This window comes from Budorcas taxicolor, chromosome 15, assembly GCF_023091745.1.
Source record: "Budorcas taxicolor isolate Tak-1 chromosome 15, Takin1.1, whole genome shotgun sequence".
NCBI classification, from domain to species: Eukaryota; Metazoa; Chordata; class Mammalia; order Artiodactyla; family Bovidae; genus Budorcas; species Budorcas taxicolor.
Genome location: NC_068924.1, coordinates 38,468,168 through 38,493,985, shown reverse-complemented (window position 1 = coordinate 38,493,985; position 25,818 = coordinate 38,468,168). Strand labels below are relative to the sequence as shown.

The following is a 25,818-nucleotide window of genomic DNA, read 5'->3' as shown; positions in this document are numbered from 1 at the left end:
ACAGGACTGGAAAAGGTCAGTTTTCATTCCAATTTCAAAGAAAGGCAATGACAAAGAATGCTCAAACTACTGCACAATTGCACTTATCTCACATGCTAGTAAAGTAATGCTCAAAATTCTCCAAGCCAGGCTTCAGCAATGCGTGAACCGTGAGCTCCCTGATGTTCAAGCTGGTTTTAGAAAAGGCAGAGGAACCAGAGATCAAATTGCCAACATACACTGGATCATGGAAAAAGCAAGAATGTTCCAGAAAAACATCTATTTCTGCTTTATTGACTATGCCAAAGCCTTTGACTGTGTGGATCACAGTAAACTGTGGAAAATTCTGAGAGATGGGAATACCAGACCACCTGACCTGCCTCTTGAGAAATCTGTATGCAGGTCAGGAAGCAACAGTTAGAACTGGACATGGAACAACAGACTGGTTCCAAATAGGAAAAGGAGTACGTCAAGGCTGTGTATTGTCACCCTGCTTATTTAACTTCTATGCAGAGTACATCATGAGAAATGCTGGACTGGAAGAAGCACAAGCTGGAATCAAGATTGCTGGGAGAAATATCAATAATTTCCGATATGCAGATGATACCACCCTTATGGCAGAAAGTGAAGAGGAGCTAAAAAGCCTCTTGATGAAAGTGAAAGAGGAGAGTGAAAAAGTTGGCTTAAAGCTCAACATTCAGAAAACGAAGATCACGGCATCTAGTCCCATCACTTGATGGGAAATAGAGGGGGAAACAGCAGAAACAGTGTCAGACTTTATTTTTCTGGGCTCCAAAATCACTGCAGATGGTGACTGCAGCCATGAAATTAAAAGATGCTTACTCCTTGGAAGAAAAGTTATGACCAACCTAGATAGTATATTCAAAAGCAGAGACATTACTTTGCCGACTAAGGTCTGTCTAGTCAAGGCTGTGGTTTTTCCTGTGGTCATGTATGGATGTGAGAGTTGGACTGTGAAGAAGGCTGAGTGCCGAAGAATTGATGCTTTTGAACTGTGGTGTTGGAGAAGACTCTTGAGAGTGCCTTGGACTGCAAGGAGATCCAACCAGTCCATTCTGAAGGAGATCAGCCCTGGGATTTCTTTGGAAGGAATGATGCTAAAGCTGAAGCTCCAGTACTTCGGCCACCTCATGCAAAGAGTTGACTCATTGGAAAAGACTCTGATGGTGGGAAGGATTGGGGGCAGGAGGAGAAGGGGAGGACAGAGGATGAGATGGCTGGATGGCATCACGGACTCGATGGACGTGAGTCTGGGTGAACTCTGGGAGATGGTGATGGACAGGGAGGCTTGGCATGCTGCAATTCATGGGGTCGCAAAGAGTTGGACACGACTGAGCGACTGAACTGAAGACAAGCTCAAGAATTTCTTTTAGTCATCAATTTGTTAACCTGTGGGACAGTTTCAAAGGGTTGACCATTTCAAGAGTAATATCAGTCACTTTACCATATTCTCTGTGGCAGATTGCATTTTCTGAAGGTAGTTGTAACAATATCTTCCTTCTCATATGTTCTTTTGGTGTGACCTTGATTATTCTCTCATCCTGAGGTGGCATTTTTTGCCCCTTTCCCTTGAATTTGGGTGATCCTGTGATTCACTTGTGAGCAATAAGGTGTGGTCAGAAAAGGTGAGCTCCCTATCCAACTCAACAAAATACTGGTTTTGAAGTCTTCAGCAGCCTTTAAGGTTATAGCCTGAGATTGCCATGCTATCCCAGACTGCCTCATGTGGACAGAGTACATGACTCTTAACAGCAGGAGCTGGAACTGTTCAGCTAAAACTGCTTATTAGAGCTCTTCCAAATTCCTAACTTTGAGATACAGTGAGACAAGATAAAAACGATTATTGCGTATTGTGTTGTTTTCAGACATTAAGTTTTAGTGTGATTTTGTTACATAGCAGTAGATAATCAGAACACTGCTTTCTCTGAATCTGCTACTGTATACTGAAATTTATCAGTGTACACTATTTATCTGTATACAGTTTTTAGATGAACAGTCAGTGATATATCCCATTGATTTGTTCTGGGATCTGATCTTTAACTTTATTTTGGTCTTTTATCTCTGATACATAAAACTTTTTTCTTCTGTTCTTGCCTGTACCCCTTTAGAAAAGCCATTCCATCTCTTAATTAACTATTTAGTAGAGTGTGTTTTGGTAATTGAAACTGTCATGTTTGTTGGAAAGTGCCCATGATGTGTTTGTTAGGTCATAAGGACACATGATCATCTTTAGAAAGCCTTTTGTTCTGTACTTTAATTTTAGTTACTATGATATTTGACCTTCTATTAGTTTCCTGGGGTTGCTGTAACAAAGTACTACAAATTGGATGGTTTAAAATGACAGAAATTTATTGTCTAACAGTTCTAGAGGTTAGAAGTCCAAAATCCATGGTCTGTCTGAAACCTGTAAGGGAGTCCTTCCTTGCCTCTCACTGATTTTTTCTTAGCAGTTTTGGTATTCCTTTGCTTGTAGCTCCAATGTGTAACTCCAGTTTTGTTTTTGTTATCAGGTGGAGTTCTCCCTGTGTATCTCTGTCTTCAAATGCATCTCCTCTTAAGGACACCAGTGATGTTGAATTAGAGACCCATGTTGCTCCAGTGTTACATCATTTACCTTAACTAATTATACATCAGTGACCCTGTTTCCAAATAAGTCACATTCTGAAATCCTAGGGATTAGGATTTCAACATGTCTTTTTAGGAGGAACACAGTTCAATCCATAACAGGCTTCGAGAGAGATCGGTATAATTATGTTTTAAACCGTTCACACATTTTTACTCCAGCCTCCCTGATAGCTCAGATGAGACCCAGGTTTGATCCCTCGGTCAGCAAGATCCCCTGGCGAAGGGAATGGCAACCCACTCCAGTATCCTTGCCTGGAGCATTCCGTGGACAGACCATGGGGTCACAAAGAGTTGGCCACGACTGAATGACTAACACTCACTTTTCACTCCAGATTAGATGTGAATGGGGTAATCAGTGACCTTGAAGAAGCTCTGTTCTCTGTATTTTAGGTCCTCTTCCCTCTAGCATACACACATAGTATTTCTAAAATTTGATAGTATTTTTTTACTGTTAGACTTATTGACCCTTTTGAGAATCTGATAAGAGCAGTGGATTTTTTCCTCTAGAATAATGTAGAGATATAAGCATGGGATTGCACACTTGTACACACACATATATAAACACACTCAGGAAAGTATTTTTCATGAAAGTAAGTGTCCTTGGATACCCACCTCCATGCAATCCTGTTCATGAACTTCTGGATTAGAAAGATATTAATTCCCTAGCAGTTACAGATACCTAATCTCAATTTCCCTTTTAGTGCAAAACAAGTGGAAAAACAATAAGGAAGAAGCAGAAGTTATGTATATGGGATATCCTCATGGTCATCATTGTAACTCAGTGTAGCTTTTGGGGGAATTTTCATACTTAGGTAATATTTACTATGTGCTTGGCCTTCCTTGGTAGCTCAGAGGTTAAAGCGTCTGCCTGGAAGGCAGGAGACCCGGGTTTGATCCCTGCGTCGGAAATGGCAACCCACTCCAGTACTCTTGCCTGGAGAATCCCATGGAGGGAGGAGCCTGGTGGGCTGCAGTCCATGGGGTTGCAAAGAGTCGGACATGACTGAGCGACTTCACTTTCTTCACTTTAGTCTCTTTTCTGCTTCCAATCCCATTCCTTTAGCCATGTAATACTTTTATGTAGAAAAGAATAGGTACTTTTAGACCTATTACTTAAAGCCCGAAAGCCAGCGTGCCACAACTATTGAGCCTGTGCTCTACCCAGAATATAAACAAACTTTGTATCTTCCACAGTGTTGGGGTTAGCTCTTGACCTCTTTACCTTCTGTGTTATTTTTTGATTACTGTATCAAGATTTTTTTGAACATGGTAGTGGTCTAGGGTTTCGGAGTCTTATGACTGGATTGTATACTCCATGTTCTTCTTCATTTGTAGCCTTTTCTGCAAAACAGTCTTGCCCAGGCTTCAGCCCTGAACAACTTAATGGACTTCCCTTTTAAAAATAAAGATATTTTTAGTTTGTCTTAAAAAAGGCTATCGGTCATGTCTTTGTTTGTGGCATATCTGTATAAATGAAGCCTGGCATTCACTTATTGATTTTTTTTTTTTTAAAGATATAACAGTCAAGTATTTACTGTCCATTTTAGTGATATGCACATTAGCTCTAGTAATAGTGGAATCATAGGCAATGAATATTTAGACTGTGCTGGTTTCCCATTGATACCTTTCTTAGTTCATTTTTCTGAATGTGAAATATTCAGAATCTTTATTTAGAAATAACAGGGGTTGGCAGACTATGACCTATGAACTGTCTTCCTGTTTTTGTGAATAAAGTTCTACTGGAACACAACAATGTCTATTTGCTTATTGGTCATGGCTGATTTTGTGCCCCAAATGGCAGAATTGAGTAGTTGCTGCTAAGATTGTATGGCCCACACGCCAAAAATATTTATTACTTGACCCTTTACAGAAAACCTTTGCCAACTCTTGGTTCAAAATATTTTGGAATTAATTCCCCCCTTTTAAGAATATTTGAAGTTTTTTTTTGTTGTGGTTTTGTTTTTCAGTCATAGGATCTAAGGGATATTAAAAGGCCATTCAGCTCAGCATTCTGTCCTACTGCTGCTTGAGTTTCCTTCAGTACTCCTGCCGAGTTGTCCCCCAGCTTAGAGGTGTAGGATGGTGTGACAGAACAGCATTGGATGTGACTGTGTTAAGCACAGAATTGTCCCTAACTGGGAGTCGTCAGTGACTCCCCATGAAACGATAGAGAAGTAGGTTATTCTTTGTTTTCCCCACTGTCTCCATTGGTAGGTTATTTACTTTGGGTTAGTTACATGTTAGAGGCACAGAGGAGTCAGTTTTTAAGAGGAAGACAGCTAAACAGATTCTACGTTAAGGTATAACTGTAGGTAGAAATTTATAGGAAGCTGGAATGAATGTTTGGACATTGTCTAGAGACTTTTGTATTTGGTGCTTAGTTTTTCTAAACAAATTTATAGCAGCTAAAACTTAGAACTATAACTATCTTGTCAGCTTTTACTGTCTGTGTTCAGTAAATACTGGTACAGAAAGAAAACATACAGGTAGAGCCAATCTCACTGCAGACCTTTATTGCAATATTTGGTACTTTTGTGTACTTGATTCCTTGGTGAGCATAATGAATGTAGAGGTCCTCTCAGGAGATGGGAGAGAGGGGTATCTGATCCAAAGATCAACGTTATCCTGATGGGGGAAGAATTTCTCACATTCCATTTAGGAAATCCAGCCTGTTAAAATCTTGTTAAACAGCAGTTTCACAGTTAAAGCACCTTCTTGTTTTTAATTTAGTACGTTTTCCATCTAATAAAGAAATGGAGGGCTTCCCCATTAGTTCAGTGATAAAGAGTCTGCCCACCGATGCAGGAGACATAGGTTCGATCCCTGGTCTGGGAAGATCCCACGTGTGGAGCAGCTAAGCCCCGTGCACCACAACTATTGAGCCTGTGCTCTAGAGTCCAGGAGCCCTAGAGCCTGTGCTCCGCAACAAGAGAAGCCACTGCAGGGAGAAGCCCACACACCACAACTAGAGAGTAGCCCCCGCTTGCTGCAGCTGGAGGAAGACTCACATAGCAGCAAAGGCCAAAATAAATGAAAATGTGCACAGCCAAAGACAAACGAAAGAAAAAGGAAAAGCTCAGGTCATAAAGATTACCAGAAGAAAGCTAAATACTGTGTATCTTTATGAAATGATACTCTTCTATTTTCACTTTAAAAAGATTTTTCAAAGTTTTTTTTCCTCTTAGATGAAAGGGAGTTTGTAAATTGTTAGAGGACAAAAGATAATGGAGACTGGCTAATTGATGGGAAAATATACTCTTTCAAATTTTTTTGGTGCCTTCTGATTTTTCTATTTTACAAAAATAGTGGTTTTTAAAAATACATAACACATGCACTGGATATATAGTGAAAAACAAATGTCCATAATTTCTCTTCCTGAGTTATCCAGTTCTCCCTCCCAGAGGCAATTGTTACTATCAAGTTTTTGGCTTTTTTTGCTAGAAAAATATATTTATTTATAAACATATGCATTCATTTTTTCATTCTTATCATACAGTATATTACATCTTGGCCTTTAAGATTAATCATGAATCTGTGTTTCACGTCAGTATAAGCTGAACCACCTCTTCTCTTTTTTAGTCCTCAGAGGTTTAGTTTAAACCTCCTAAAATCATTAATTTCCTTCTCATAATTAAAAAACGAGTTTATGTGCATGTGACTATAATAGTATATAATCCAGAGATAAATTAGCTATGAATTGGGCTTCCCTGATGGCTCAGAGGGTAAAGCGTCTGCCTGCAATGCAGGAGACCTGGGTTCGATCCCTGGGCTGGGAAGATCCCCTGGAGAAGGAAATGGCAACCTGCTCCAGTATTCTTGCTTGGAGAATCCCATGGATGGAGGAGCCTGGTAGGCTACAGTCCACCGGGTTGCAAAGAGTCGGACATGACTGAACAACTTCACTTGCATTTTTACTTTGGTAATAAAATTTTTTTTCCTAGTCTGAAAATTATGCCCATAAGTAAATGATGATTTTCAGGAAAAAAAAGATAAATTAATTATTTTTAGACTGAAATATTATAGATCAGACTAATTGTTGAGGGACTATACTGAGAAATCATTGACAAAGAAGTAGAGGAAAGATGAATACAGAAATGTAATTATGTGCCCAGCCTTAATCTTACACAAACGCCATGAAGTGAAGGGTGGGAGGTATATATGCTGTCTATATGTTTCTAGAGATGAGGAAACTGCAGAAACAAACAGATAAGTAAGATCACCCCCAAGATAAATGAGTGCACCTGGATTTCAGCCCAGCCCTGCCAGACTCAGGTCCCTACTGCATTATGGCATTGGGTTGTCTGAAAGGATTGTTCCACAAAGTGAGCCTAACTTACTTATCAGGAAACAGTTTGTAACAGGACCAGATTCAATAGAATACTGAAAATGGCCTCACTAGAGATTTAGTTTTTTAATAGATTATGTAGGGGAGGAAAAACTTTTCTTCTATCCCTTTATGCTCTATGACTGAGGCTTGCAAATCAAAAAGACAAAAGACAGATTAATAGAAAAGGCATACATACATTTTTTAAGTTTGCATAAGGGCATATCACAGAAAAGTGAAGACCCAAAAAGGGGTGGTTTTCACCTTGAGACTTGAGAGCTTATATACCGTATTAAAAAGGGTTATAAATTATGGAGATGTGACTAGACACAAAGGAGTTTGGACTTTAGGGGCAATATATTTTGGGAAGGTAAATATATGGGAAAACTAATAGAAGATATAGGTTATTTTAGTAAAGTTTTTGCATCTTGGTGCTAACTTTCCATCTTCTTTATCACCATAGAACTCACCCAGAGAGTCCTCATTATGGCAGCCCTCATTTCTTGGAAGTTTCTGCTTTTAATCAAATGAGAGAAGGTCTGAGAAGAATTCTTTCTGCATATGTTAGATCTCACTTCCTTCAGCTCAAAGTAATCCATGTGCCATTAGTGACAGTTTGGGAGTACAAACTTCTGAGCCCATGCTGCATTACACAAAACTCACTGTTTTTCAAAGGTAGTTAAGTGTAGTATGTAGTATTTATTTATATATAGGTATAGATATTTGTATATATTGTTACAGGTGTTTGTAGAAACATGTTTGAATTTTGTTATCAATCTTAAGCAAGACCTTATGCTCTCAGAGCTTCTTGTCTGCCTTATCTTATTACCTCTACTACCCTGAGGTGGTTTTTTTAAATTTATTCCAATAAATAATTATGTTTAGGAAAAGTCTTTCAGTGGATCGGGTAGAGTAGACTTGGAAATAAATCCACTAACCTTTGATAAATGTTTACTTCTTAACCCAAGAGTGTTGTCTTTTTATTTAAACTGATAATGGTAATAATTAAGTCCACCTTGGTGGCCTTGTGAGTCAAATTCTGAGTTTGACAGTAGACCTTTTCCTTTCTCATTCTCTTTGTTGGGTGCCTCTGGAAATGGCCTTCAGGGAAATACTGGTAAAGTCTACAGCCTTGGAGTTTTAACTATTAAAGAGTCTACCTGCATTAAGCAAGAAAAATTATTAAGAAGACTTGTAGGAAATTGTATCTGAAAGCATGAGAGATACAGTTTTTTGTGCTTAATCTCTCCTTTTCCTGTCTTGCCTTTATTATTTATTTTTCTTATCACTGGTGAGTCTTCTATAAAACTTTACTTCAAGCCCATGGATCCACCTTGTTCCTTCCTCCCACCATATCCTAATCTCCTGCTGTTCACATGTGTCTTTCTGCTTAGCAAGTGTCTGAAACAACTACTTGAAATGTGTTAAAATTTTAATTTGAGTTGTTCTTAGCTTTAATATAGGCAAGAAAGTGAAGTCACTCAGTCGTGTCCGACTCTGCGACCCCATGGACTGCAGCCTCCGAGGCTCCTCTGTCCAAGGGATTTTCCAGGCAAGAGTACTGGAGTGGGTTGCCATTTTCTTCTCCAGGGGATCTTCCCGACTCAGGGATTGAACCTGGGTCTCCTGCATTGCAGGCGGATGGTTTACCCTCTGAGCCACTAGGGAAGCCCAATATAGGCAAAGGAACTCCCATTTCTTGGCACTAAAGAGCTACTTTTTGGGGGCAGATTTTTATGGTTTTCTTGGTTTTGTAGTACCTCAATCTCTCACTTTGATTGCTTTGTCTATTTAAATAACTCTTTTGTTACAGGTTGAAAATGAGAGAAAACTTATCTAATTATTTTATCTTAACTAGGTTTCTAAAAGTAATGAGACAACATAGTTGGCTTTTCATTAATATTAGGACTTTAATTAAGAGAATACAGTTATTTTACACAGGTGCAGTTTATGTTGATTGGGTGGGTGTTGCCTTAGAATTATCTGTGGTTTCTCTGTTTGTTTCCCTTTCAGGCTCTTTTTGCCCATGAGACCTGCATGTTCTCCTTTTATGAATAAGGGAACAGGTTCAGAGTAGTAGTTTTATCTTAGGATCTCATGGCTTCAAAGTGGCAGAGCCTGGACTTGAGCTTCTAGCAAGTGAATGTATCTTAGTTTCAGTAGCTTTGTAATATGTTCTCTTAATATAAGTTTACGTGCATAATAAAAACCCACTAGCAAAACCCACTTTAGCAAGAAAGCCTTGAAAGTAATTGTGATATTTGGTACCCATCATTTTGCTGGTCTTCCAAAAGATTTCTGCCTCTTTAACTTTTGAACCATAAAGGATAAGGTACTTTTTGAAGAAGATACCCAGCTGCCACTGCTCAGTGGTTTTCCTAAGACAGCTCAAGAACAGTGAAAATAAATATGAGTCATGTTTCACTGCTTCTCTGCCCTGGCACATGGAAATAATACTGCTGCTTTTCTAATTCTTGCAGTGCTTCAGATACTTTTCAACTGATCATAGGAGTGTTAGATATCTTTTCATTTCAGTAAAATCACACAGTAAGAATCTAAACTGCATGTTCTGGAAGGATTGGCAGCATTTCTCTCCTGGCTTCTGCTTTTCTGGTAGTTTTTGGCCATACTGACACGACTCTGTGGAAAATGCAATCAGTCTAGACTTTGCTTAAAATTCTCATTTGTACCTGCTTTGCCAGTAAGTTAACAGGGTAAAATGTATTGGTGGGTGGGGGGATCAAGAATACCTGGAGACAGTGTAAAAATACTTGGTGCTTGTAAAGTTTGTGGTTGCATTGTGATAAAGTTGGGGAATTATGGAAATCTGTTCTTTCTTCCATGAAGAAAACCCTAAAGATAAAATCACCTGCAGATAGTTTTAAGCTAAATACCTGGAACTAATAAGCAGTTTCATTTTATAGCTCTCTTAGTCTTTATACTCTTAAGGAGAGAGTATTAAGTTTGGTAAAAATTTTTATTATTTGATGTTAACAAACTGGCTATTTAGGCTTCGTTAGGGAGGGTGTTCTCCCTGATAGATAAGGCAGAAAGTACTTAGATGTGTTATTTTTAGGATTGAGCCAAGCATGTATTCAGGCTATAAATCCTCAGTGATTAAAGGGAAAATTTGCTTAGTATCTTTTTCTGTCTTAAATGCATGTGTACACCTCTGGAAAACTTTCTGGTGCCTGGTATCTGATAGGTGCTTAATAAATATTTGTTGAACAGATTTTTACATAGGAAGGAGATGAAGCTCAGAGAATTAGATAACTTGTTCTAGGTCGTGTGCTCAGGATACTGTGTTTGACATATATTTGTATGTAGTTGTTATTAGTATTTACCAGATTTGTTAGCTGTATTGATGCAGAATTATTCTTCATTTCTCTGCTATGACAACTTTAAGGCTCTATAGTTTTAATTAAATTGGGGTTGGCAAAGTCTTGAAATAGTCTTTATATTTATTTTTGATCTTTTTTTTATTTTTTAAATTATGAAAGTGTTATAATACATTTGCAGGAGACTTGGAAAATACAGAAAACAGTTACATATAGCTTCACTATGTATTACAGTTATCTTTTTAAGTAGATATTAAAAGAGTTTTAGTTGGAGTTTCAATATCAGACTCTTAAAAATTAATAGAACAAATAGACAGGAAAGTAGAAGGATGTAGTAGACTTGAAAAGCACTGTGAACTAATTCAACATGATTAAGATTTATACAGTTTTCACACGACAGGATACAAATTCTGTTCAAGTTCCCATAGACTATAAACCAGGAAACACTGAAACTAAAACAAGGGATCTAAAACAAGGTGCAAAAATTTCATGGTCTACAGGTATTGAAATCATACAGAGTTTGTTCTCTTATCACTGTAGAATTATGTTAGAATTCAATATCAAAAGATAGTTGGAAATAACCTACATGTTTTCAAGTGCAGTTTGACATTTACCCAGAGAAATCTTTGATTTAACCATTGAAAACTTCCATAAAATTAAAAGACTGGAAAAAACAGAGGATGATTGCAGAGAAGAAAGCATGTAAATGAGAAATTAATATCAAGGACATTTAAAAAACCCCATCGTATTTGGAAATTTAATGTCTTCTTTTAAATGATGGATGTATCTAAGAAGCCATTATAAGGAAAAGTAGAAAATATTTGTAACGGAATAAAAATGAAAAGAGAATTTATCAGTATTTGTTGCATATAGCTGAAGCTGTTCGTTGCAACTAAAGACAATGTAGAATCTTGAAAGTATGAAAACATAGTGGACACTGGCATAAAATTTTGTGAACTTTGAACAAAATCTGTACCTTAGTTAATCCTGTATCATGTTTCCTGTTTTGTTTTTTACAACACAATATTTCTTTATGTTTTCAGAATTGGATTAGAGATTTCAAGCCTCATTCAAATTAAAAAAAAAAATCACTAAAATAATAGCTGGACTAGAGACTTCTAGGAGTAATGCTAGATGCCAGAATGAATCCACTATATCAAAAGTTTTGAGTGAATATAAATTAGAAATCTGGCATTCTATTCCTACTTAGACAAGTGGAACCAAAATGTCATTAATTTTTTAGGTAAGCAAAAATTTAAAGTTTCCTATAATACATACATTTATATATACTCTCTCTTTTTATATGTATCAAAAGCTTTTCTACACTTCATAAAAACTTGAGAAGAGATAAGGAAATTCGAAAAAGATAAGGAGAAAAGAGATAAGGAAATTGGAAAACATAAACTAAATGAAATGAGAGTACGTAATACAAATAGGAAAAGTGAAACAAACTAGATAAAAGTAAAAGATCATCATAAAAGTCCAGTTGTTTTTAAACATGGCAGCTCATTAGAATCACATCTGGAGCTTTGTAGAAAAAAAATACCTGTGGCATTTGGATTAAAAAAAAAAAATTCCAAGGTAATTCTAATGTGCATCTGGGTTTTAAAAAGTAATTACAGGTTTTTCTATTAAATGGTAGTTTTAGTGATATAGAATCCTATTATTTTCTGTTGACCAGTCAGGATACAGTATTATTAAAATGAACAATAGTAACATAATCTCAGAAGTAAAAGATGTTTATCAGTTTTCACAGTCAATAGCCAGACAAAAAATAAAAGATCATTACAATTGCAAGCCATAATGGAAACATGATTAACCTAACAATGTAAAATAATTACATACAGTTTGGGGGGTTAAATAGAGTGATGTGGTAAGTGGAAGTGAATGCATACACGTTTTTTATCCACCCAGTCAGTCTGTGTCTTTCGGTTGATGCATTTAATCCATTTACATTTAAGGTAATTATCACTGTTTATGATCCTATTACCATTTTCATTTGTTTGGGGTTTATTTTTTATAGGTCTTTTCCTTCTCTTGTGTTTCCTGCCTTAAGAAGTTCTTTTAGTATTTGTTTTATAGGTGGTTTGGTGGTAACTTTTACTTGTCTGTAAAGCTTTTGATTTCTCCGTCAAATCTGAACTAGACTCTGGCTGAGTGTTCTTGTTTGTAGGTTCTTACCTTTAATCACTTAAAATATATTGTGCAGTTCCCTTCTGGCTTGTAGAGTTTCTATTGAGAAATCAGCTGATAACCTTGTAGGCCTTTCCTTGTATGTTATTTGTCATTTTCTCCTTGTTGATTTTAATAGTTTATCTTTAATTTTTGTCAGTTTTATTACTGTGTGTCTCAGTGTGTTCCTCCTTGGGGTTTATTCTGCCTGAGGCTCTCTGTGCTTCCTGGACTTGGTTGACTAACATCTGAAGCAAGTGAAGATCTCCTTTATGCTTCATTATCTCTTCAGGCCTTTCCCATTTTTCTTTACTTTTTACTGAATTTGTAGCTCTTCATATATTCTGGGTAGTAATTGCATTATGCATGCTACTACAAATATCTTTTACCTGGTTTGCCTTTTCTGTCTATTAATAGTGGTGTGAGATGAACTCAATTTTAGTGGTTTCCAGTTTGTCAACATTTTTCCTTTTTGATTAGTACTACTTGTGTCCTATTTAATAAATGATTCCCTAACCCAATTGTGGAGATGTTCTGTGTCATATTCTAGTCTGCCTTTCACATTTGGATGTATAGTCTACCTGGAATTCATTTTTGGGCATGGTATGATATACTGTAGTCTTTTCTTCTTGTCCCAATACCATATTTCTGTAGCTTTATAATACATCTTAATACATGATAATGTAAGTTCTCCAGCTTTGTTCTTATTGCTTGTCTTGGCTACTCTTGGCCCTTTACATTTCTGTATCATTTTAGAGGCTTAGTTTCTATACCTAAACAAAAACAGCTTAAACTTTGGTTAATGTGTTGAATCTGAGGAATATAGTATACACATCTTTCTACTTATTTAAGTATTATTTAACTTCTCTCAATATTTTTTAGTTTTCAGTTAGTATCTTTTACATTTACTTCTAATTTTTGGTATTTTCAAAAATAATTCATTAAGGTAGAATTCAAATAATATAAAATTGATCATTTTAAAATGAAAAATTCACTAATATTTATTCCATTCAATGTTGTGCAGCTATTGCCTTTGTCTAGTTCCTAAACATTTCTGTCTCTCCAAAGTAAAGCTCCTTAAGTAGTTTTCCTCCGTTGCCCACTCTCTTCACCCTTCAGTTCAGTTCAGTTCAGTTCAGTTACTCAGTCGTGTCCAACTCTTTGCAACCCCATGAATCGCAGCATGCTAGGCTTCCCTGTCCATCACCAACTCCCGGAGTTTACCCAAACTCATGCCCATCAAGTCGGTGATGCCATCCAGCCAGCTCATCCTCTGTCATCCCCTTCTCCTCCTGTGCCCAATCCCTCCCAGCATCAGGGTCTTTTCCAATGAGTCAACTCTTTGCATGAGGTGGCCAAAGTATTGGAGTTTCAGCTTTAGCATCAGTCCTTCCATTGAATAGCCAGGACTGATCTCTAGGATGGACTGGTTGGACCTCCTCGCAGTCCAAGGGACTGTAAAGAGTGTTCTCCAACACCACAATTCAAAAGCATCAATACTTCGGTGCTCAGCTTTCTTCACAGTCCAACTCTCTCATCCATACATGACCACTGGAAAAACCATAGCCTTGACCGTCTAGGACATTTGTTGGCAAAGTAATGTCTCTGCTTTTCAATATGCTATCTAGGTTGATCATAACTTTCCTTTCAAGGAGTAAGCATCTTTTAATTTCATGGCTGCAATCACCATCTGCAGTGATTTTTGGAGCCCCCCAAAATAAAGTCTGCCACTGTTTCCACTGTTTCCCCATCTATCTGCCATGACGTGATGGGACCAGATGCCATGATCTTTGTTTTCTGAATGTTGAGCTTTAAGCCAACTTTTTCACTCTCCTCTTTGACTTTCATCAGGAGGCTTTTTAGTTCCTCCTCACTTTCTGCCATAAGGGTGGTGTCATCTGCATATCTGAGGTTATTGACATTTCTCCCGGCAATCTTGATTCCAGCTTGTGCTGCTTCCAGCCCAGTGTTTCTCATGATGTACTCTGCATATAAGTTAAATAAACACGGTGACAATGTACAGCCTTGACATACTCCTTTTCCTATTTGAAACCACTCTGTTGTTCCATGTCGAGTTCTAACTGTTGCTTCCTGACTTGCATACAGGTTTCTCACCCTTCAGCCCCTGCCAGCTGCTAGTGTGCATTCTGTCTCTATGGACTATCTATTCTGGTTATTTCATGTAAATGAAATCCTGTAGTATGTGATCTTCTATATCTGGCCTTTTAAAGTTAGTATGTTTTTGAGATTCATCCTCATTGTGTAGTACGTTTCAGTATACTTCATTCCTTTTTATGAATGAATAGACTCTCTATGTATATACCATGATTTGTTGATCCATTCATTTGTTGATTTGGGGGCTGTTTATATTTTTGGGCTGTTGTGAACACTGCTACTGTAAACAGGTGTATACATGTACTTTTTTGAGTACCTATTTGCAGTTCTTTTGGGGTATATATCTAGGAGTGCCATCACTTCATGGCAAATACATAAGGAACAATGGAAACAGTGACAGACTATTTTCTTGGGTTCCAAAACCACTGTGAACGGTGACTGCAGCTATGAAATTAAAAGACACTTGCTCCTTGGAAGAAAAACAACAGCAAACCTAGACAGCATATTAAAAAGCAGAGATATTATTTTGCCTGCAACGGTCCATATAGTGAAAGCTCTGGTTTTTCCACTAGTCATGTACAGATGTGAGAGCTGGACAGTAAAAAAGGCTGAGAACAGAAGAATTGATGCCTTCAAATTGTGGTGCTGGAGAAGACTCTGCGAGTCCCTTGGACAGCGAGGAGATCTAACCTGTCAATCCTAAAGAAAATCAGTCCTAAATATTCATTGGAAGGACTGATGTTGAAGCTGAAACTCCAATAGTTGGGCCGCCTGATGTGAAGAACATTTCATTGGAAAAGACCTTGATGCTGGGAAAGATTGAAGGCAGGAGGAGAAGGGGATTACAGAAGATGAGATGGTTGGATGGCATCACCGATGCCATGGACATGAGTTTGAGTAGGCTCCAGGAGTTGGTGATGGACAGGGATGCCTGGCGCACTGCAGTCCATTGGGTTGCAAAGAGTTGAACATGACTGAGGGACTAAACAACAACCTAGGAGTGGAATTGCAGAGTCATGAGAATTATGTGTTTAACTTTTTGAGAAACTGCCAGACTTTCCTATCATCAGCTGAATCATTTTTCATTCTCTTCAGCAGTGTACATGAATTCTAGTTACTCTGTATCCTTATCAATTGCTAGTTGTTATTGTCCATAATTTTGGGGGCTTTTGTATGGTATTATAAGTGGTATAGTTGTTTTTTTTTTTTTAACTTTGTTTCCTGTGTTTTGCTGGTGTATAGAGATACATTTTGGAAAAGGCAATGGCCCCCCACTCCAGTACTCTTGCCTGGAAAATCCCATGGATGGAGGAGCCTGGTGGGCTGCAGTCCACGGGGTCGCTAAGGGTTGGACACGACTGAGCAACTTCACTTTCACTTTTCACTTTCATACATTGGAGAAGGAAATGGCAACCCACTCCAGTGTTCTTGCCTGGAGAATCCCAGGGATGGGGGAGCCTGGTGGGCTGCCGTCTATGGGGTCACATAGAGTCGGACATGACTGAAGTGACTTAGCGGTTAGCAGAGATACATTTATATATATATATATAAACATAAACTTTATAACTGGTGACCTTCTTAAATTCACTTGGTAATTCTGATATTTATTGATTGAATTTTCTACACACATTTGCATTTATGATTTCCAGTGCTTTCTTATTCTCTATTCCTTTTTCATAGTAGTTTATTATTTGATGGATGGGCGGTATTCTTGTTGAATGACTTAGAGGGTATTTATTAGAATTTAAATTTTCTTTAAATTTTTTACTTCTTTAGTATTCTTTGTGATTGATTCTGTTGCTTTTCATTTTGGTCCTTCTTAATTTTCTTAAATATCTGATGATCCTTGCTGCTGCTGCTGCTGCTGCTGCTAAGTTGCTTCAGTCATGTCCAACTCTGTGCGACCGCATAGACGGCAGCCCACCAGGCTCCCCCGTCCCTGGGATTCTCCAGGCAAGAACACTGGAGTGGGTTGCCATTTCCTTCTCCAATGCATGAAAGCGAAAAATGAAAGTGAAGTCGCTCAGTCGTTTCTGACTCTTAGCGACCCCATGGTCTGGTTATCCATATTTGTGAAGGACTAGAATGGTTGATTTTGGTAGCTGATACTGGCTTCCTTTCAATTTTCTGAAGTCTGTTTTTCCAAGAGAGCTTTCTCTCCAGGTGGAATTACCGAGAGCTCTGTATGAATTTGTTTTAAGGGCCAGCAGCATTCAGATAGCCTGGGGACCTAAAATTCATTTCTGGGGATCGAGTGCTCTGAAGACTTCTTTTGTTGTGGTTGTTTTTGTTTCTCTCAATGCCCCGTCTTCCCTACCTGCATTTGTGGATGTTTAGAGCAGCTTCAAGCTCAGCCCTCCTCTTTTTCTCTTTCATCCCTGGTGCCCGTGCTGGGTGTTCTCAGCAGTTCTGGATACTAAGCCAGGGAGCCAAAATTTATACAGGAAGTAAGACTGTCAGGAGTGGCTCTGGTTTTCTCTGAGCAACCTTTAGTTACCTGGATTACTCTATGCTTTAATTTAGCTTCTTGATCCTGAATTTGGGTTTTTTCTCTTTAGATGATTGAGATAGCTCTTACCTCATTTTGGTCCTTTCCTATGTTTGTTTTGCTTAGGTTTTATTTCTTCTGCTGTGACTTCTCTATCATTTTAGCCTCATTTATTTTTTCCCATCTTCCTTCTTTTCTTACTGCTTGTTAATCGGTTTTCAGAATGTAATGAATTTTTTATAATTGTGAAAATTTTAGGGGTAAAATACATGTATCTATTCCTTAGCTTAAATAAAACACAAATACAGTTGAAGCTCCTCATTCTCTTCTCTGATTGTGTTACACTGTCTCTAATGCACCCATAAAGATTATCATGTGTGTGCATTTCTAAACAATAAATGGCATTCTTTTGAATATGTTTGAACCTTAAATAGTGACATACTGCATGAATCTTTCTGCATCTTGGTTTTTCCACTTAACCCTAGTTCTTTTATTTGTTTTCTCTTAGCATACTCACTCTGTTTTCTCCTGTTTCAGTGGAATTTGGGTAAGGAAGATAACTCAGCCTATATATTTCTTACTAGGACTTTTTTTAAAAGGGAGACTTAAGTACCTTTTGGATATGTTATCACTCCAGACATATAAAAGAAAGGACTTGGTGTTACCTCTTGTTTCAACTGGTGATGATAGGTGAATATGACACCTCACCATGTTATACAAGCTAAGCAATTGAGTCTTGCTGCTGACCTCTATTTGGTGTTATAAATACTTTTGGAGACAGAGAAATACCATTCGTTTGTGTTTGGAGTTTAACTGAGGTTTAAGTGAAGATTTCTGTTCCTATTGCTGAAGGAATTTTTAGAGGTCACTTGGTACAAGCTGTGTTAAAGAAACCCAGGGCCAGAGAAGGTGAGTGACTTGATTGAGGTGATCCAGGGAAAAAAAACACAGGGTTTAGAAGCTAGTGTTGCAGTTCGTTGTACTTTCTACCTTACTCCAATGAACCAAAATTTAATAATGTTCTGTTTTGTTAACATTCATCTTGGATTTTTGCCTGTCCTTTAAAATACTTGAATACCAAGAGATTTTTAGTAGATAAGAATTAGCATAAATCTTGGAACTGATACTTATTTGTCATGTTTTCTTTAGGATCAGAATGGTTTCCATCCCAGAATACTATGAAGGCAAGAATGTCCTCCTCACTGGAGCTACTGGTTTCCTAGGGAAGGTACTTTTGGAAAAGTTGCTGAGGTCTTGTCCTAAGGTGAATTCAGTATATGTTTTGGTGAGGCAGAAAGCTGGACAGACACCCCAGGAGCGAGTAGAAGAAGTCATTAGTTGCAAGGTAAGTATGGGAAGTAATCATTAAGAAGAGAGAAAAGAGTGTGTTTGTGTGTATATTATTATAATCATCAACAGTCTAGTATCCTGGAAAAAAATTAGTAGAAAGTCCTATAAGAATGGCAGTAAACTGAATATGAGTCCTGATCAGTAGGAGATAAAAGCTTTCCTCCATGACAAAGTTGTATAACAAGTTCTAAAGTACCTTTATGTTATATGTTTAATGTGTTTTTAGAATATTTGAGGCAAGTTATCTGTAATTACTAGACGCTTTAAATAGTTTTCAGAATAATAATACTTGAAAGTTACTTTCTAATTCTTACTGTGCTATGAGACACAATACTTTGACAACAGTTAAAATTTTGTAAGCACTAATTGCTCCCCATGAAAATATTAGGAAGTGGCAAAATCACATACTCCTGTTTGACTAATAACATGACAGAAGGGTCATATAGAATACAGAGTATATCATACATTTAAACCTTTAGAAAAACATTGCTGAGGGAAAAATGGAGATGAGCTGGAGTAAAATTATTTCATGGTCATAAGCTTTTGAATTTTCTCAAAATGAATGGATTTATCTGACATTTGTTGTTAATAACTTTGGTATAGTAGCTATGTAATTTTTTAGTTACTAGATAGGTATTTGGTACCTTTTAACCTTCTAGGGCACCTGTGACTTATATTTAAAAAAAAAGAGACCAAAACCAGAAACATCTTGAGTTACTCTGAGCAGTCAAAGAATTGCTAAGAAGTATCAAAAGATATGATGATTAATTCTAGATTAACAGCTCTCTTAGAATTAATAAATAGATAATTTATTAGAAATAATTTATATTCCATTCTGGTTTGATCTTTCAGTAGAAATCCATAGTTAATAGTGGCTGACCTTTATTGAGTGCTTACCTTGTGCCAGGCACTATATGCAAAACACTTTGTGTATGTATTTAATTATTACAGCAACTCTTGAAGGTAAGTGTTAGTGTTACTCCCATTCTACAAGATCATATAGTTAGTGTTAGAGCCAGTGTTTATGAACTCTTAATGATTGGACCTTAGAGCTCATGCTCTGGTAGGCACAAATGTTGATACATCCCATTTTGCAAATATGGACAGTGAGTCTCAGAAGTTGTCATTTTATCTGAAGTTGTGTAGCTAATAGATGCTGGATATAACATAGATGACTTGATAACAAATTCCTTTCTAATCCTCAGTAGATAAGAAAGTAAGGCAAAGGTGATGGAAGGCTTTGTGATTCAGTGGGAAAAGTAATCTTGAGAGTTGGATACTTTACTGGTAAATGTTGTAGCTGGTACACGCTGAATGAAAATAGCTTAATTTCCCAAAGGCAATGGCTAAAAGCTTGGTACCTTTTTCACAAAAATTAAAAGAGAAGATGGCAAAAGCAAGAAAGAAGTCGGTGAAGATCAGAGAAAAACAGAGTTAACAACGGCAGGAATGAGTCAGTTTATGGATTAGGGCAGTAATAGGAAGCTTATCTCCTAGGAGAGATAAAGTATGATAAAGTGAAAGTCGCCCAGTCATGTCTGACTCTTGGCAATCCCATGAACTATATAGTCCATGGAATTCTCCAGGCCAGAATACTGGAGTGGGTGGTCTTTTCCTTCTTCAGGGGATCTTCCCAACCCAGGGATCAAACCCAGGTTTCCCGCATTGCAGGCAGATTCTTTACCATCTGAGCCACAAGGAAGTCCAAGAATACTAGAGTGGGTAGCCTACCCCTTCTCCAGGGGATCTTCCTGATCCAGGAATTGAAGCGGGGTCCTTGCATTGCAGGCGGATTCTTTACCAATTGAGCTATCAGGGAAGCCCAAAGTATGATAACAGAAGATCAATTGAAAGAAAAGATAACACCATACAGGATAAGACCTGTACAGAAGTGTGGGAGTGTTTAAATACAACTTTTAATTTTCTTAAAATTACAGCATTTTAATAAAATACAGTCACCAATATTCACTACAATGACTTAGGATAAATTAAAAGGTTAAATTATTGATATATTTAGACTGTTTTCTTTACCAAGGTGTTATATTGTTTGGAAATGATTTCCATTCAAATATAATTTTGATTCAGAAGGATAAACTTCTTTCTTTTGTGAAGCATTCATGTTTTTCTTGTTTGTATTTTCCTCTTATTCATTAAGAGGTAATTCTAGACCCATAGGGTTTTAATAGTGAGGTGTAAATTAATACTAGTTTTTCCTTTTAAAAATAAATTATTTGAAACTATTAGTAAGACATTAAAGAATAAAAATAATACTTACTTTTATCCCAGTGTTTATTAAGTTTGTCTCCACATGAAAACTTTAAATAGTCTTTATCAACTAGAAAAACTTCTTTTCCCTGAATTAGTTTTAAAAAACAAATCTAGCTCTTTGAGGGCTACTCAGTGACTATATAGCTCACAAGGGTAGTTATACTCTACCAGTATTCTCCCCGTTGCCACAGACTCCCATGCACTGAGTCCTACTCTGCATTAGAGGTGTTCAGTCTCAGTTGTGTCCAATTCTTTGTGACCCCATGGACTGTAGCACACCAGGCTGCTCTGTTCTCCATTATCTCTTGGAGTTTGCTCAAATCCATGTCCATAGAGTTGGTGATGATATCTAACCATCTCACCCTTTGCTGCCCCCTTTTCCTTTTGCCTTTAGTCTTTCTCAGCATAGTGTTTTCCAGAGGTCGGCTTTTCACATCAAGTGGACAGATACTGGAGGTTCAGCTTCAGGCTTCAGCATCAGTCCTTCCAATGAATATTCAGGATAGGTTTCCTTTAGGATTGACTGGTTTGATCTTCTTACAGTCCAAGGGACTCTCAGGAGTCTTCTCCATTACCACAATTTGAAAGCATCGGTTCTTTGGCACTCGGCCTTCTTTATGGTCCAACTCTCACATCCATACATGACTACTGAAAAAGCCATAGCTTTAACTATATGGACCTTTTTGGGGCAAAGTGTTGTCTCTCTTTTTTAATACACTGCCTAGGTTTGTCATAGCTTTTCTTCCAGGGAGCAAGCGTCTTAATTTCATGGCTAGATTCTGTATAGACAATAAAAAAAGATGTGAGTTAATACTTCAGTATTTACCACCATAAAACCTACCTATATAATAACTATGATTGAAGAATCTGCCTCTTAAAGTGTGGTAGGTACAAAGTTCATTTTCAGTTTTTTTGTGAGAGCTGAGATTGACTCAGCCGTATTCAATGTCATTTTAAAATTAAAACTATTTGGTAGCCTAGTAGAAGGATGTTTTTAAAAAACATGATATAATTTATAGCTTTTTTTCAAGTGACTTTTAATTGTAACTCTTGAGCAAATTATTTGATAATGTATATTGACTACAGTGTGTAGCAGATAGTATTATTACCTCATCACTGTATTTTTTCATATCCTCCAAATAGGTTGAAAGATTCTTCAATCATTTAAAGCAATGATTCTCAAACTTTTGGTCTCTAGACCCCTTTACACTTTTAAAAATTATTGAGAACTTCGAAAAGGTTTTGTTCTTGTGAGGTTTTGTTTCAAATATCTTATTGACATTTATCATAGTAGATTCTAAACCAGAGACATTTTTAAAGGAAGAGAATATATGTACAAGCACAGCTTCCATTAGTCATCAAGAGTGATGATATCATCACAAATGTAGCTTTGGAAAATTCCTCTCTATACTTGTGAGAGAATGAAAGTGAAAAATAACTAATGTTTTAGTTTTATTATGAAAATAAAAAGTTTTGACTTTGTGAGGTACCTAAAATAGTCTGAAAGACTCCTAGGAACTTACCACACTTTGAGAACTGCTGCGGATTAAGAGGGTTCAGTGTTGCTTAGACCATTTAGGGACATCCTTCTGGCACATTATTAGGGATATACCAATAGGGGCAAAAATCTATGCTTTAAGGAGGGAGCTGACTTTTCCAGATATCCAAAATTAATTTGAACCCAAGCTTGGCAGTAAAAATTCCCTTAAAACTTTCGAAAAGGGAGGAGGCATCAAGGGGGCTTTAAGACCACAAGGCCTATTTTATGTAATAATGCCTGCTTGTGTGTTTTGTTGCCATCTCTGCCATTTGTTTACTCATGTTTTATTATGAACCACTTATAATTGGTGTAATTATAATTGGTATGATGGTTTAGTCACTAAGTCATATCTGACTCTTGCAACCCCATGGACTGTAGCCTGCCAGGCTCCTCTGTCCATGGGATTCTCCAGGCAAGAATACTGGAGTGGGTTGCTGTTTCCGTCTCCAGGGGATTCTCCCAACCCGGGGATTGAACCTAGGTCTCCTGCGCTGCAGGTAGACTTTTTACTGATTGAGCCACCGGGGAACCCCTGTAATTGGTATAACCACTAATAATCGTTTCCCAACACACTTTTTTCCTCTATTGAGAGGTTATTTATTCTTACTCATTTTTTATTTTTCAGAAAACATATTTTGTGCCTGCTCAGTGCTGGGCATTTGACTTGATATAAAGGGTTGAATTCAGGATTAAGTAAGAGTCGTTGCTTTAATGGAACCTACAGTCTACAGTCTTTAAGAAGGGGGTTGAGGAAGAGAAAGTATAGAGGTGTTAGGAGAGATTGGATAGGAGCAATTATTGAAGCTGCTGTCCTAGTTGGAATTGAGGGCCTAAGTAAAATGTGAAAGAGTTCGGCATCTTCTCTGGAGTCTCCAGGGTAATGCTTCTAGAAATTTCCCTCACCAGTAAGCCTTATTTGTAAAGGAAATGATTATCTTCTACATAAAGCCTGAAATTTCATTTAACTTTTGTAGTTTAAACATGGCCATTATTTTACTCTAATCTGCTAAAGAGGACTACAACCAAAAAAAAAAAAAAAAAGTGATAAGGTTTGGATTTTAGAAAGCTGATCATTTTAAACATTGATCTGATATATATATACTGCTTATGTCTGTGCTGAAGGATCGTACAGTCCCCAAGTATTTGTCTAAATATCTGACTACAATACTCTACAAAATTATGTCATTTTATTTTATGCCTTAAAATATTATATCATGTTTTTTAATTCCCCCCGGCACATCCTACTGATTATTCCTAGGGTCATTCATTCTTACATATATATAGCATAGCTGCTAAATCAATAAAATGAGTTCTTTTTATATCAAGCAGCAATTAATATGTACACTTAAAGTTATTAAACATTTAAATAGAGTCTACTATGATTTTGAAACAGGAATAAAAGAGCATAAGCATAGGGCATACATATACTGTACTGTGATATTGTCTTCTAGCAGAATTTCTCAACTTCAGCACTCTTCACATTTTAGGAGAGTTAATTCTTTATTGTGAGGAGCTGTCCTATGGATTGTAGGGTGGTCAGCATTCTTGGCCTGTGCCCACTAAATGCCAGCAGCTCCCTTTCCTCACCATCCCAGTTGTGACAAGGCAGAATTGTCTTTCAGTTCAGTTCAGTTCAGTCGCTCAGTCGTGTCCAACTCTTTGCAGTGCCATGAATTGCAGCATGCCAGGCCTCCCTGTCCATCACCATCTCCTGGAGTTCACTCAGACTCATGTCCATCAAGTTGGTGATGCCATCCAGCCATCTCATCCTCTGTCGTCCCCTTCTCCTCCTGCCCCCAATCCCTCCTGGCATCAGAGTCTTTTCCAATGAGTCAACTCTGCACATGAGGTGGCCAAAGTACTGGATTTTCAGCTTTAACATCATTCCTTCCAAAGAAATCCCAGGGCTGATCTCCTTCAGAATGGACTGGTTGGATCTCCTTGCAGTCCAAGGCACTCTCGAGTCTTCTCCAACAACACAGTTCAAAAGCATCAATTCTTTGGTGCTTAGCTTTCTTCACAGTCCAACTCTCACATTCATACATGACCACTGGAAAAACCATAGCCTTGACTAGATGGACCTTTGTTGGCAAAGTAATATCTCTGCTTTTCAATATGCTGTCTAGGTTGATCATAACTTTTCTTCCAAGGAGTAAGTGTCTTTTAATTTCATGGCTGCAGTCACCATCTGCAGTGATTTTGGAGCCCCCCAAAATAAATTCTGCCACTGTTTCCACTGTTTCCCCATCTATTTCCCATGAAGTGATGGGACCAGATGCCATGATCTTCATTTTCCGAATGTTGAGTTTTAAGTCAACTTTTCACTCTCCTCTTTTACTTTCATCAAGAGGCTTTTTAGTGCTTCTTCACTTTCTGCCATAAGGGTGGTGTCATCTGCATATCTGAGATTATTGATATTTCTCCCAGCAATCTTGATTCCAGCTTGTGCTTCTTCCAGCCCAGTGTTTCTCATTATGTACTCTGTATATGAGTTTAAGCAGGGTGACAATGTACAGCCTTGATGTACTCCTTTTCCTATTTGGAACCAGTCTGTTGTTCCATGTCCAGTTCTAATTGTTGCTTCCTGACCTGCATATAGGTTTCTCAAGAGGCAGGTCAGGTGGTCTGGTATTCCCATCTCTTTCACAATTTTCCACAGTTTATTGTGATCCACACAGTCAAAGGCTTTGGCATAGTCAATACAGCAGAAATAGATGTTTTTCTGGAACTCTCTTGCTTTTTCGATGATCCAGCAGATGTTGGCAGTTTGATCTCTGGTTCCTCTGCCTTTTCTAAAACCAGGTTGAACATCTGGAAGTTCATGGTTCATGTACTGCTGAAGCCTGGCTTGCAGAATTTTGAGCATTGCTTTACTAGCATGTGAGATGAATGCAATTGTGCATCAGTTTGAGCATCCTTTGGCATTGCCTTTCTTTGGGATTGGAATGAAAACTGACCTTTTAGACATCACCAAATCTTCCCTGGGGCCTAAAGTTGCCCCAACTTGAGAAGTGATATGCAGCAATATCCCGGGGAAAATAAACCTCATTGCTGGCAAGGATTGAATTAAAATAGCTGACTATGAAATAAATTCTGGAAAGAGAAGAAAGTACATTAAAGAGGGCGTTAGCAGACTTAGTAAAGTAGGAACTAATTGGGGTACCAGTGGGTTAAAAGCATTGGAAAAGATGGCTTTGAATAATAACATGGTGGCTAGAGAAGGGAGGAGCATCAAGCTTGAGATGTAACTTGTGAAGCAGCATGACCAATTCTGGTGGTAGTGGTGGAGATAATCTAATATGAAGAGGAATTAAAGGTCATTGGCAGTCTGGGAAAATGAAAAAGTGAATTCAATGTGTTAAAAGTACTTTTCTGGTTATATCTCGGGCTCCTTTTTCTCTGCTATCCCCTTAAATATTCTTCAGAATTTGTCCTAGGCCTAGATCTCTTCTTAGTAGGTCCAGTTAGGAGATTACTCAGCACCTTCTCTTGTATGTGAGATGAACGGTTGTATTTTAAAATAGATTTGGAAAAAGCTTCATGTAATCTGGACCTCGGGTGCTCATTACTGTTGCTGCTGAGTGATACTCTCCAAGGG

At 37.7% G+C, this 25,818-nt stretch overlaps 1 protein-coding gene across 1 annotated transcript in view; it reads left to right on the top strand.

Moving 5' to 3' along the window:
• Positions 1-25,818, top strand: part of FAR1 (fatty acyl-CoA reductase 1) — a 76,597-nt gene that overhangs the window by 18,049 nt on the left and 32,730 nt on the right. The window contains exon 2 of the mRNA XM_052652698.1: positions 18,212-18,407. Coding sequence (XP_052508658.1) covers positions 18,219-18,407 — 189 coding nt within the window. The 5' untranslated portion in view covers positions 18,212-18,218. The remainder of the gene's footprint in view (positions 1-18,211; positions 18,408-25,818) is intronic.